This window comes from Thamnophis sirtalis, unplaced genomic scaffold, assembly GCF_051295495.1.
Source record: "Thamnophis sirtalis isolate CommonGarterSnake01/CBP01778 unplaced genomic scaffold, rThaSir2_p1.2 scaffold_13, whole genome shotgun sequence".
NCBI classification, from domain to species: domain Eukaryota; kingdom Metazoa; phylum Chordata; class Lepidosauria; order Squamata; family Natricidae; genus Thamnophis; species Thamnophis sirtalis.
The window spans coordinates 49,227,034-49,240,194 of record NW_028261393.1 but is presented as its reverse complement, the minus strand read 5'-3'; the positions used below and the strand labels follow the sequence as shown (position 1 = coordinate 49,240,194).

The window sequence follows — 13,161 nt, the reverse complement described above, 5'->3', positions numbered from 1 at the left end:
ATTAGGTGGCGGAGTGGTTAGAATGTAGTACAGCAGGCTACTTTAGCTGACTGCTAGCTGCAGTTCGACAGTTCAAATCTAGCTACAGTTCGACAGTTCAAATCTTACCGGCTCTAGGTTGACTCAGCCTATCCAGGTGGATAAAATGAGGACCCAGATTATTGGGGGCAATATACTGACTCTGTAAACCGCTTAGAGAGGGCTGTAAAAGCACTATGAAGAGGTATATAAGTCTAAGTGCTATTGCTATTTTTGATGTTTTGGAAACAGCTCAGGCATTTGGTGCCTCTCACTGCAGTTTCACATTCAATTCCCAGGTCAGGTGTCCTTGGCATGTGGTTTAATCTGGTTTGGCACCTCTGGTTCTTGTCAATATGTCTCCCCTCCTGCCGTTTGTCTTCTCATTCCCAGGCCCACACCTTGCTGCCCCAAATTCCTCCCTCCTCCTCTGCGATTTAGGGCAGGAGGCAAGAAGCTGAAGATGGCAGAGCTGACAATAGGCAAAAAAAGAGAACATTACTAGATCCATTGTATTCTTCAAGGGTAACCACAGACTCCACATTATTGAGATTTTTTAATGTACTCTCCACGCCTCATCTTCCTCCTTCATCTTCCTTCTTCCATTGGCATCTTTGAACGTGATTATGGAGCGTTCCTGGAGTGCTACAGGATTAAAAACATTGTAGTAAAATAACTTCAAGGCAACATATTAATCCCAGTGATTGCAGGTGTGACGTGCTGTAAAAGTTTAGATGTGTGCACGTCAAGTGCACTGCAAATAAAACCCAACACTAATATTTAAACAGTACTTGAATTTAGGCCACATTAATTTGATATAAATCCATAATTACTTTTATTAGAATTAAAAGGTATCCGGAGTGAGCTTTAAAATTCACAACCATGATACATTTTTTTTTAAATAGCACAGTACATTAAATTAATAGAAACTGCATACACCGGTGGAAAACCTACTTTGTGATTTTTAATGATAGATATTAATGTTATTTAATTACCGTTTAAGTAAATGAGGACTATATAGCTATCAGGACAGCACAATTTTATTCCAACGATTCTCAGATAGAGCAGGGAAACAAAATGAAAGTAGGCAGTGTGATTTATAGACTCTAAAATCCAAAACATTTCATTTTAATTTGTAGTTCTTTTAAGCGTATTTATTGTTTTGCCGTTTATTTAGTGGATTAATAAAGAAACACGTACATTACCGCGTTATCTCTTTGTAAGTTTGGTAATTCTTTATGAATATAACTGGCCTCCTTTGTAATTCAATTTATATTATTTATTTGTTACTTTAAAGAATTTACATGCCTGTCCACTTCAAGAAATGTGGCTCTGGATGTTTTACAATAAAAAATAAATCAAGATAAAGCAATAATTAATCTCTCTTTTATTTTATACACTTACTGTGTTTTTTGGACTATAAGACACACCTAAATTTACAGGAGGAAAACAAGAAAAATGTGCATTGTATTTTCGCTTTCCCTGGCCCCCAGAAGCACTCTGCAGGCCAAAAACAGGTGTATTTTTGGTGAAAACAGGCCGTGCAGAGCACTGCAGACTGCTTCTGGGGGCCTGGGAGGGTGAAAACATGACACACTGAGAATTTGAGAGGCCAAAAATACCAGTATTCAGTCTATAAGACTCACCTAAAATTTCACCCACTTTTAGGGGGGGAAAGGTGCCTCTTACACTCTGAAAAATACGGTATTTATTTTTCCTGAGGATGCTTTACCATACTCTTTTTGTTGGTTTTACCATACTGTTATAAAAAAAAGGTACAAATTGTCTTCTTAAAAGGAAGAAGTGTGCAGTAGAAATAAAAGCTTCTGCCAAAAATAATATATCACGGCAGCAAATGAACTTGAGAAATGAATTTGATATAACTGGTCCATTCGTAGAATTTAGAATGTTACATGCTGTCAGTATCAATATTGTGGACAGATTTTTTTTCATGTGGCAGACAATATATCAGTGCTAGTAAGTTGAAGCTAAAGAGACTTGAAAATAATATTCTTTGCAATTTAATATAATGGTTGTGGTTTGATTTTATACATAAAATGCTTGGGTGAAATTGCTCATTTCTTGGGATAGATATTCACAGTTTTTATAGTGATGTTGCCAGCAGTTTACACAGGTTAATGGAGCAGTCGTGGTTAAATATATCAAGATAATAAATGTAATTTAATTATAACACCATGTCATAATGATTAAGATGGTATTGAACCATTATATTGGAGCAATTTTGTTTTTATTTGGTCTAGTTAAGTTTGTTTTTGGGACGTGCATTCAAGTTATGGACTCTTTTTTTGTTAGATGTAAAACATTGAAGGATCTGAATTGGCTTTCTTCTACTACGAAGAAACAGAATCACAGCTGTAAACAAACAGGATAGATAGAATCCTAACCATATTGTTTGAAATTCAGCCAGTTTCAATTTCCATCAGACTTTGCAGATGCAGGAAGGTACAAAGTTGAGAAATGAACGTTTCATATTTGTTTATGCTTTATGGCACCATACATGTAATTTGTTTGAATTGCTTTATGAAATACTAGGACCTAAAAGAGAAGGAGAATGAAGAACTTGATATTCAGTTGAAAGTATTTGATGAAAACAAAGAGGAAGATTCAATTGAAATGGCCCATCGTCTCAATGACATCAAAGTGGAAATAGAATATCCTTTTTAAAAAAAATAATAATAATATATATACTGTTTTCCTTAGAACTGAATAGTAAAAGAAAACGAGAAAGCCTTGAAAACAGGGAAAGTTTTAATAAGGTTCAAGAAAAGGTACTGGTTTTGTAAATAAATTAGGAACGGTGATAATTATTTAGGATGTGTGGGTCAATTAAGAGTATTGTTAAATTAGTCACACATGAACTTATATTGAATTTTTTTCTTGGTAATAAAGAGATTATTGGATTTATATTAGTGTTTTTCGGGGGAACTAAAATGAGCCTTATGATTTTGTTTAAGTCACACTATAATTTTACAGTGTGTATTTATTTTCTTAATCATTTTAATACATATTAAAAACTTATAGAGCTAGAGGTATTGTTAATTTTGAACAATCCTCACATTGAAAAATGAATTAGCGGTAAGTACAAAGATCACTACATTTAACATTTAAACAACTCAAACTTGAATAATTGCGTTTAAAGCTTTACTTTTAACTTTTTGTTGTAGCAATAAATGGAGGTTTAAACTACATGTCCCAGTTTAGGGTTTAAAGTTAGTGTCCGATATTTGGTAACACAGTATAAACATTTTCAAAACTCTTTCAGTGTTGAGTTTCAAAAAATGCAGCAATTGTGATTTTTCTATTCTGACATTTCCTTAATGGTCCTTTTACCGATGTGAATGAAGTTTACCACTTGCTCTATAACATGTTGAAAGAAACAGCATCAGAAAACTACTTTCTATCCATTTTACAGCATTTTTTACTCATTAGGAATGATTATTATGTACGGTAAGCCAGCTATTTTGCTTTTCATGTTTCAATGGCGCATCCCGTTGCTTAATTAAATGAGCATGTCATGTAGTAAGGGGAACGTGAATTCCCACCTTTGTTTTCAGGTAGAAACTATCAAAGAGACATTAGAAAATTAATTGCTAACACTTTCGAGCTGATTCCATTACAGAGCAAAAGATCCCACTGCATTTTGGTGGGAGATAAAACAGAACTTTTGTTTAAATCATCAGAAAAATTTTAGGCATGAGGTCTGCTTCAGCTTAAATTTGAATGATCTTGTTCCCGGATCGTTAGATAGATTGCATCAATTGTTCTCAACCTGTGGTTTATGGACTCCTGAGGGGCGACCATATTGTCATGGGAGGGGTCACCAAGGCTTGAGGAAATGTTATGTTTTAAGTCTTGAGGGTACACAGCAGTGGTGGGATTGAGCCAGTTCGCACCACTTCGGGAGAACCGGTTGGTAACTTTCTAAGCAATTTGGTGAACTGGTTGTTGGAAGAAATCATGAGGGCAGAGAACCGGTTGTTAAATTATTTGAATCCCACCACTGGTACACAGCCATTTTCCGTGACTACAAAAGGTATTTAAAGGAAGTCCATGGTGAAGAAAAGATTGAGAACCACTGGATTACATGACTCTTTACCCCTTTCTTAATTGGACCTATGGATTCTTTATTACAACAACTGTAAAAACGACTGCCTTTTATTTTTCTCACCAGGCCTCAGTATTACAAGATAATAGAAGAATGTGTTACACAAATAGTGTTGCACTGTAGTGGTATGGATCCTGACTTCAAATATAGAGGAAGATTGGATGTAGACTTCACGCATCTTGTGGGTAAGTGCATCTTTTTTAATTATGTTCTCTCTCTCTCTCTCTCTCTCTCTCCCTCCCTCCCTCCCTCCCTCCCTCCCTCCCTCTCTCCCCCCCTCTATCTCTATCTCTCTATCTCTCTATATATATTTCTCGATCAATCTATCTATCATCTACTATCTATCTATCTATCTATCTATCTATCTATCTATCTATCTATCTATCATCTACTATCTATCTATCTATCTATCTATCTATCTATCTATCATCTACTATCTATCTATCTATCTATCTATCTATCTATCTATCTATCTATCTATCTATCTATCTATCTATCATCTATCATCTACTGTCTATCTATCTATCTATCTATCTATCTATCTATCTATCTATCTATCTATCTATCTATCTATCTATCTATCTATCTATCTATCATCTATCATCTATCTATCTATCTATCTATCATCTACCATCTTTCTTTCTTTCTTTCTTTCTTTCTTTCTTTCTTTCTTTCTTTCTTTCTTCTATACATTCCTTTATAAAACAAATCTCAGGCTATTCAAGAACATTATTTTTTTAACCCAGATTATTTGAAAATAATCTGGGTTAAAAAATAATGTTCTTGAATGATATCTCTGTATGACATTGTATATCTTCGATTTTTAAAATTGTAGTTATGTTAGGACCTATTATTTTCCTCCTTTCAGACAGCTGTGTGAACAAAGCAAAAGTTGAAGAAAGTGAGCAAAAGGCAGCTGATTTTTCCAAAAAGGTAGGCCCGCAAACAATTCGTCATGTTGCAGCCTTTGAAAAACTCCCATTGTTATATTTCTACATGTATTTTTTTAAAGGACTTCGGTTTCAGAATTGTGTTATTATGCTTATATCTGAAAGCAGCAAGACCTAAACATGATAAAAATACACTTAGACAACATTAGAGTTTATTGAAATCAAACTAATTATTTCAATTAATAATTGAAAGATCCCTCTGCAACCAGGCAGAACGTATCTTAGAAATTGGTAGATTTGGTGTGGTAGAAAAAGCTTTTGTCTGTCTCTGACAATTTGTCCTATCTTAGCTTAAAATCCTTAAATTGCTCTTCTGGGCAACACACTATCTCTTATTTGGAAACAGCTTTATCCAATTCATCTCTAACATAAACATTCTTGTTTACCTCCATCCTAAATCTATGGACGGCCAGAGGTTCTAAGTTGACTCAAGAATTTTTAACTATCCCCTACTGGTGTTTCTCATCTCCAGCTAATCATTTGGCACAATTCCACATATATTAATTAGAGTTAAGAGTTAAGTAACACTTCCCATTGTTTCACCTAATAAAAAATTTATAATGGGAAAGAGCCTACTGTTACCTTGTAGGTATATAAAGGAAACTATCTCAAGGTACTTGACAAAATGAACTTGAGAAATGAATTTGATATAACTGGTCCATTCGAAGAATTCAGAACATTACATGCTGTCAGTATCAATACTGTGAGCAGATTTCATGTGGCAGATAATATGCCACTGCTACTAAGTTGAAGCTAAAGAGACTTGAAAATAATATTCTTTGCAATTTAAGATAATAGTTGTGGTTTGATTTTATAAATAAAATGCTTGGGCAAAAGAGATTATTTAATTGCTCATTTCTTGAGATAGACATTCACAATTTTTATAGTGATGTTACCAGCAGTTTTACCAAGTAACATACTTGGAGAAGTTGTGATTGAATCTATCAAGATGGTTATAATGGGAAATGGGAAATAGTCTACTGTTATCTTATAAGTATATGAAGGAAACCATCTCAAGATAATTTATGCTGTGACTACCTTCCATTCCACCACACTGGTGTTATTTTAAGTAGTCCACAAAGCCAGACAGATTTCTTTTGCTTAAAACTTTCATTCTTGTGTAGCAATATTAAATTTGGACCAAGACGAATGACTATTTCTGTACTGGTGATCATTGCAGTTTGATGAAGAATTCTCAGCTCGGCAGGAAGCACAAGCTGAGCTTCAAATGCGTGAGGAGAAAATCCGACAACTTGAAGCTGAAATCCAACAGTTGCGAACCCAGGTATGACATAAATTAGTGGCATCTTTATCCCGCTGAAAGGACTTCTGGTTTAAAGGAGATAGGATGCTAATTGCTAAGTATAGCTGGGATGATAAAGGTTACCAATAGTGCTTGGTTTACATTTATTTAGTGCAGGGGTTTTAAACTCAAGGGCGACGGGCCGGATGCAACCTGTGAGGTGCTTAGAGCTGGCCTGTGTAGTAACCCTGGAAACAGAGAAGGACTGGCCCGAGTTGCCTCTGCCAGTGAAAACGGAGCTCAGAGGGCTGCAGGAGGCCGTCGTGGTCGAAAATGGAGCTAAGGGGAACTACACGCCACCTGTCATTTTCACTGGCAGAGGGCTGCAGAGGCCAAAAACAGGGCTCAGGGGGGCTGCGGCCCTCCCAAGCTCTGTTTTCATTGGCAGAGGGCTACAAGAGGCCGTCACAGCCGAAAACGGATATTGAGCTGGCCACGCTCTCTTGACCCCACCGAGGTCCAAACACAACCCTCATGCGGCCCTCAATGAAATTGAGTTTGGCACTCCTGGTTTACTGATTGTTCAATTGTTTAGTGAAGCCCAGCTCATTTAACAATTGCCTTGATAAGCAATGGAAATTCTCAACTGAGGTCAGGTCAAGAACTATCTGCATTTCATTGTTTCAACATAAGCACAAATGTACGTTTCTTCCACTCAGATGTAAATTCAAACGACAAAATGAAATTAAATGCAAGAATACTTTTAATTGGGTTTATTTAAAATCTGATTATTGCCTTAGTGCATGTAAATGCTTATCAAACATGCCTAGAATAACATAATGTTATTCATACCATTGATATTGAGGATTAAATACCAGTAGAGACTAAACATTGTTACATAGAGGTGTATTTAAAGTTGAAGGGTTTAAAAGGAAGCAGAACAAATTTAATCTTTAATTGCAAATTTTATAGGCACTTTAAAAACAAAGAGTGAACATTTAGCTCTTTGATAATCTGTCATTGGAAGTTCATTTGTTCTGGTTGGTTTTATTCTAAAAAAAAAAGAATCCTAATGAATACATTTTCAATTTATGGAGTTGTTATGAGAGTATTGTCATATTGAACAAAAAAGAAGGCACCGTGGTGTTTTGTTCAAGGCCTCGTAATGTCTTAGGAAATTGCTAAAAGCTTATGTTGGTTTACTTAACAGATTTCCCTCATGTAACCATTCTAGTAGAAATGATGATGATTAAGAATCAGAGCTAAGAGTAGGATCTTCATCCTAATTATACGGCGAACGTAATTTAAAAAAATTGATTTTCTGTTGGTAGTGAATATTTAAATAAGGGAAGACTTAGGATGATTATTCAATTTCAGCCTATTGGCATCTTTTCTAACACTTCTATGAATACCACACAGATAAAAATATTCCCGAAAACCCTTGAAATGTAGTTTTGTTAATGGACCTTTTTTCCCCCTTGTTTTCAAATGGCACTTTATTAATTCTCTTGATCTGTCCTAACTCTTACAAAAGTTACACATGGCACTTGCTGCTTCTTGCTGTAATGAAGTGCTAAAAATATCTGTTAAATAACTGAGCTGATTTGAAAATGATCCCCCCCCCCCCGGGACCATATTCTCATTTATTATGGATTTCCTCTCTGTGAAACATTTGAATAAAATGTAACAGAACCTAATTGGCTGAACTTGCATAAGGACTGGGAGACACCGGAGTCCCTCCGGGGAATAGTAAGAGCCGAGGTGGCGCAGTGGTTAGTAATAAGAGCCGAGGTGGCGCAGTGGTTAGGGTGCAGTACTGCAGGCCACTTCAGCTGACTATTATCTGCAGTTCAGCGGTTCAAATCTCACCGGCTCAAGGTTGACTCAGCCTTCCATCCTTCCGAGGTGGGTAAAATGAGGACCCAGACTGTGGGGGCGAGATGCTGACTCTGTAAACCGCTTAGAGAGGGCTGAAAGCCCTATGAAGCGGTATATAAATCTAACTGCTATTGCTATAGTGCGGCATATAAATGTAATAAACCTACATTTAGTAGGAGGAGACCTGTAAAAGTGAATATTGGTAGCTCAGGATTGAAATGAGGATTTCTTGGTGCTCTCTGAACTTTAGTGGTGGGATTCAATTTTTTTTTTACTACTGGTTCTGTGGGCGTGGCTTGGTGGGCATGGCAGGGGGAGGTTACTGCAAAATCCCCATTCCCTCCCGATCAGCTGAGACTCGGGAGGCAGATAATAGATGGGGGCAGAGCCAATCATTTCATTTCATTTATTAAATTTATAGGCTGCCCAATCCCGGAGGAATCCGGGTGGCTTACAATGAAAGAAAAAAAAAAGAAAAGCAAAATAAGTAAAAAAAAAATAGTTTAAAATTCACAACACACGTTCTAATCGGGGCTGGACCTTAACACTAAGGTCAACAGCCACAGGCCTGCCGGAACAGCCAGGTTTTAACGGCTATCCTGAAGGCCGTGAGAGTGGGTAAGGTCCAGACCTCTGGGGGTAGCTGATTCCACAGGGTCGGAGCAGCCACAGAGAAGGCTCTCCTCCGGGGGCCCGCCAGCCTGCTAGCCAATCAGATATTTACCGCTTCTCTGAACTACTCAAAATTTCCGCTACTGGTGCTCCAGAACTGGTCAGAACCTGCTGAATACCACCTCTGCTGAGCTTGGTTGTGTTCGTACAAATGTTTCCTTACCTAAACCTAGTAACGTCATCTAGTCTGACGATGTCACCTAGTTTGGTTAACGAAACGCCTGCAAGGAAACAACCAAAGCTCAGAGAGCACCAAGGACCCCTCATTTCAGAGCACTGATAATGTTACCTAGTTTGGTTAATGAAACGTCTGCCAGAAAACAACTGAGCTCAGAGAGCATCAAAGACCTCCCAGGATGAGAAAATTATCTGATTTGTCTTTGGTGCTCTCTGAGCTCAGTTGTTTTCTGGCAGCCATTTAAAGGAAAAAGATTTACGTGATATTAATAGCACATGGTTGACATGTTTTTATCTTCCTGTCTCCTTATTCCAAAACTTTTGTTTGTTTGTAGGGTCCGGCATCTTCAAGTGCTGGTGCTCCTCCTCCTCCTCCACCACCACCCGCTCCTCCATTGCCATGTGCCCCTCCTCCTCCTCCTCCACTACCTGAAGGTGCAGCTCCTCCTTTACCTGGAGGGCTACCGCCCCCACCTCCTCCTCCTCCTCCTATGTTTGGTGGTCCACCACTGCCCCCACCTCCTCCTTTTGGGGGGATACCTTCTGTAGTAACCGCGCCAGTGCTGCCTTTTGGGATGAAGCCAAAGAAGAAATACAATCCAGATGTAACTATGAAGAGAATCAACTGGGCCAAGGTATCTCTTTTCAAACCTCCCGAATGTTTTCCCTTTGTTTCTTCTAATGTCAAACAGAATACAGATAGTCCTTGAGTTTATGATCGTTTGTTCAGTGATGGCTTAAAGGATGGCACTAAGTAAGTGAGTTAAGATAAGTCCTCAAAATGTTCTGGCTGGGGCAGCATCCGAAGGCTGTGTGGACAATATCCGGGCTCTTGGCAACCAGCTCATACTTGCCACTTACACTCACTGCTCACTCCAGCAGTTCAAATCTGAACAGCTCAAGGTTGACTCAAGCCTTCCATCCCTCCGAGATCAGTAAAATGAGAACCCAAATTATTGGGGGTACGATACTGACTCTAAACCACTTAGAAAGCACCTCCTTCCCCCAGCCTCCCTGCACTTGCACACACATGAACATGGACACACCATTTCCCCTCCTTTCCACATACATAGACTTAACTTGGACTTTTTTTTGTTCTTCCTTCCCACATACTTGCATGTGGCCTGCGCTGAGCCTCCCAGGGTCTCGTCCACCCCCCCCCCCACCTAATTCTGCAGCACCCCTAAACTCCTTACCTAGGACTCTTTCTGTTTTCCGGTAAACAACCCACAAAGGGAGGCAGTGGCTAAGGCACTGACCTTGTCAATCAGACAGGTCGGCAGTTTGGCGGTTCAATTCCCTAGCCCCGCGCAATGGAGTGAGCTCCCATTACTTGTCCCAGCTTCTGCCAACCTAGCAGTTCGAAAGCATGTAAAAATGCAAGTAGAGAAATAGGAACCACCTTTGGTGGGAAGGGAACAGCATTCTGTGGGCCTTCGGCATTGAGTCATGCCCGTCACATGAACACGGAGACGTCTTCGGACAACGCTGGCTCTTCGGCTTTGAAACGGAGATCAGCACTGCGGGAACGAGGGGAACCAACCCAAACAACCCACATGTCTTGTGGTTACAACAATAAACAGGATGATCTGGATTGCTGTTACTAAACAACACATGCACCATCATGCTTAATGATTTCATCACTTAATGATAGCAATCCTGGTCGCAATTGCCATCGTTAATTTGACGACAATATGTAATGCCTTCATGCCAATGAAATAATTTCAAATACACAAAAGAAGCTAATTGTTTTTCTGTGAACCGTTAAATGTATTACACTTTAATCCTTCTCAGTGGTTGGGGATATTCTCAAGAGATAATATTGAAGCTCTTACCTAGAGTTGTGACAGACATGGTCTCTGTTTCATATATCTCTATAAATATAATCTACCATTTCCCCTCTGGTGCGAAAGGTAACAGATTCAATAACATATTTTTAAAAAACTCATCATAAACCATTGTGGTCATAAACTAGTTTATAATATCATATTTAATAGAAAAAATGTTTCAGGCAGTCTAAAGTGGTCTGTTGGGGCAGGAGATGTAATTTTGGTTTTAATAATCTGGATTTCTCTGTGGGGTGAAAGTGGGGATACCATAATACATTTTGCAGATGTTACATGTATATGGAGAATAAAATCCAAGAATAAAATAGATATTGCAAGGCATCTGGGTTTTTTGGGGAGGGCCTGTGTTTTTATTAATAATTTGCTCTTCTTCGCTCTGCTTGGATGATTTAAGTTGCATCTATAAATCAGTTTATTATTATGTATTCCGCTGTGGTAGATGAGCAGTAGGAAGCTCATAATATGTACACAATTATTATGTAAGTTGAGGACAGGAACCTCTGAAGATTATTCCATTCTAAGATGTGTTATTTATTATGAATGCAGATCACAACACAACACAATAAACAGTCCGCCACAATTTCTGCCCAGTTCTATAAACACTCCTTAATATTATCCTATTGGACATGAGCTGAAAAGTGTGTTTGGCTAGATCTTCATTTTTGCAACGTAATGTCCAATATAGTAACCTAATTCCAATGGATTAGATTTTGAGAAGCGAATGGGAAGGACTATTTATTTATTTTACTTGTACTTCACATTTCTGGACTACCTTTCTCCCTCAGAAAGGGACTCTGGACTGTGTACAATAAAACTGTGAACAGTAAAACACTACATACATACATTTAAAAGGTTGTTGTTGTTAGTTGTGAAGTCGTGTCCAACCCATCGTCAACCCATGGACAACATTCCTCCAGGCCTTCCTGTCCTCTATCATCCTCTGGGGTCCATTTAAACTCACGCTGACTGCTTCAGTGACTCCATCCAGCCACCTCATTCTCTATCGTCCCCTCCTTCTTTTGCCCTCAATCTTTAGTAAATACCGTATTTCCCAAAAATAAGACACAGTCTTATTTTCTTTTGGCCCCTGAAATAAGCACTTGGCCTTATTTTTGGGGAGGTCATTATTTTTGAGTTGCAGGAGGTGACAAGGGTGGTCACCTTATGGCTGCTGCTGTGTTACAATATTTTCAGGGAGGGATTATTTTTTGGGGAAGGCTTATTTTAGCACATGTGCTCAAAAGCCCAATTGGGCTTATTATCCCGGGAAGTCTTATTTTTGGGGAAACAGGATAGGTCCTGTTCAGCTTTCAAGGTCAGGCTTGATACCATCATATAGGTAATCCCAAATATTTCACTTGTCATCCAAGAAGTTTCTTCAGTTGAGAACTGAAGAATCTTCTTGAATGAGAAGCAAAATGTTTTTGGAAAAAGCACATTTGGGACAAGGATGACTTGGATGATTGAGAATATCCATAGATATCAGCCAGGCGCAACATAAGATACTATCCTACTTTTATTGAAGCAGTTTTTACTATCATTTTTTGGGGGTGGGAGGAAATCATGTTTTTTGTTCCTTTTTTTTTAAAAAAACCGCCTCGTTTCTCGTTTGATGGAGAAGATTGAAAACTCCAGTCTCTGAATAATTTGCTTTGATTGCAGGATGTACAGACGTAATGATCTGCCACTGTCATGATTTGTGGAGGGTTAAGTGATTTAAATTGATAGTCTATAATTAGGTTCATTTTCATTGCAGGTTGAACCACATGAAATACAAGAACACTGTTTTTGGGTAAAAGCTAAGGATGAAAAATTTGAAAATCCGGATCTGTTTGCCAAATTGGCACTCACTTTTGCCACACAGATGAAGGGTAATTATTTCTCTTTTCTTGAATGGCAATAAATGGACATGTTGGTTGATAGTAATATTTGTATTAGTGATGCCTTAGAGATCAGTGTGAAATATATAGATCAGCGTTTCTCAACCTTGTCAACTTGAAGATGCCTGGACTTCAACTCCCAGAATTCCCCAGCCTGGCTGGGGAATTCTGGGAGTTGAAGTCCAGACATCTTCAAGTTGACAAGGTTGAGAAACACTGGATAGATAGATAGATAGATAGATAGATAGATAGATAGATAGATAGATAGATAGATAGATAGATACGACCATGAAATCTACATTTTAGATGTAGAAGATAACACAGAAGACAAAAAAGGAAATGGCATTAAAAAAAAAATCCATGCTATTTA

The 13,161-nt window shown here is 38.2% G+C and overlaps 1 protein-coding gene across 2 annotated transcripts in view; it reads left to right on the top strand.

Moving 5' to 3' along the window:
• The window catches only part of DIAPH2 (diaphanous related formin 2), a 353,946-nt gene that overhangs the window by 86,103 nt on the left and 254,682 nt on the right, over positions 1 to 13,161 (top strand). For both annotated transcript variants that reach the window (XM_087727709.1, XM_087727708.1), the window contains 7 exons: positions 2,572 to 2,690; positions 3,370 to 3,486; positions 4,211 to 4,329; positions 5,013 to 5,077; positions 6,275 to 6,379; positions 9,400 to 9,699; positions 12,668 to 12,782. In XM_087727709.1, coding sequence (XP_087583835.1) covers positions 2,572 to 2,690; positions 3,370 to 3,486; positions 4,211 to 4,329; positions 5,013 to 5,077; positions 6,275 to 6,379; positions 9,400 to 9,699; positions 12,668 to 12,782 — 940 coding nt within the window. The remainder of the gene's footprint in view (positions 1 to 2,571; positions 2,691 to 3,369; positions 3,487 to 4,210; positions 4,330 to 5,012; positions 5,078 to 6,274; positions 6,380 to 9,399; positions 9,700 to 12,667; positions 12,783 to 13,161) is intronic.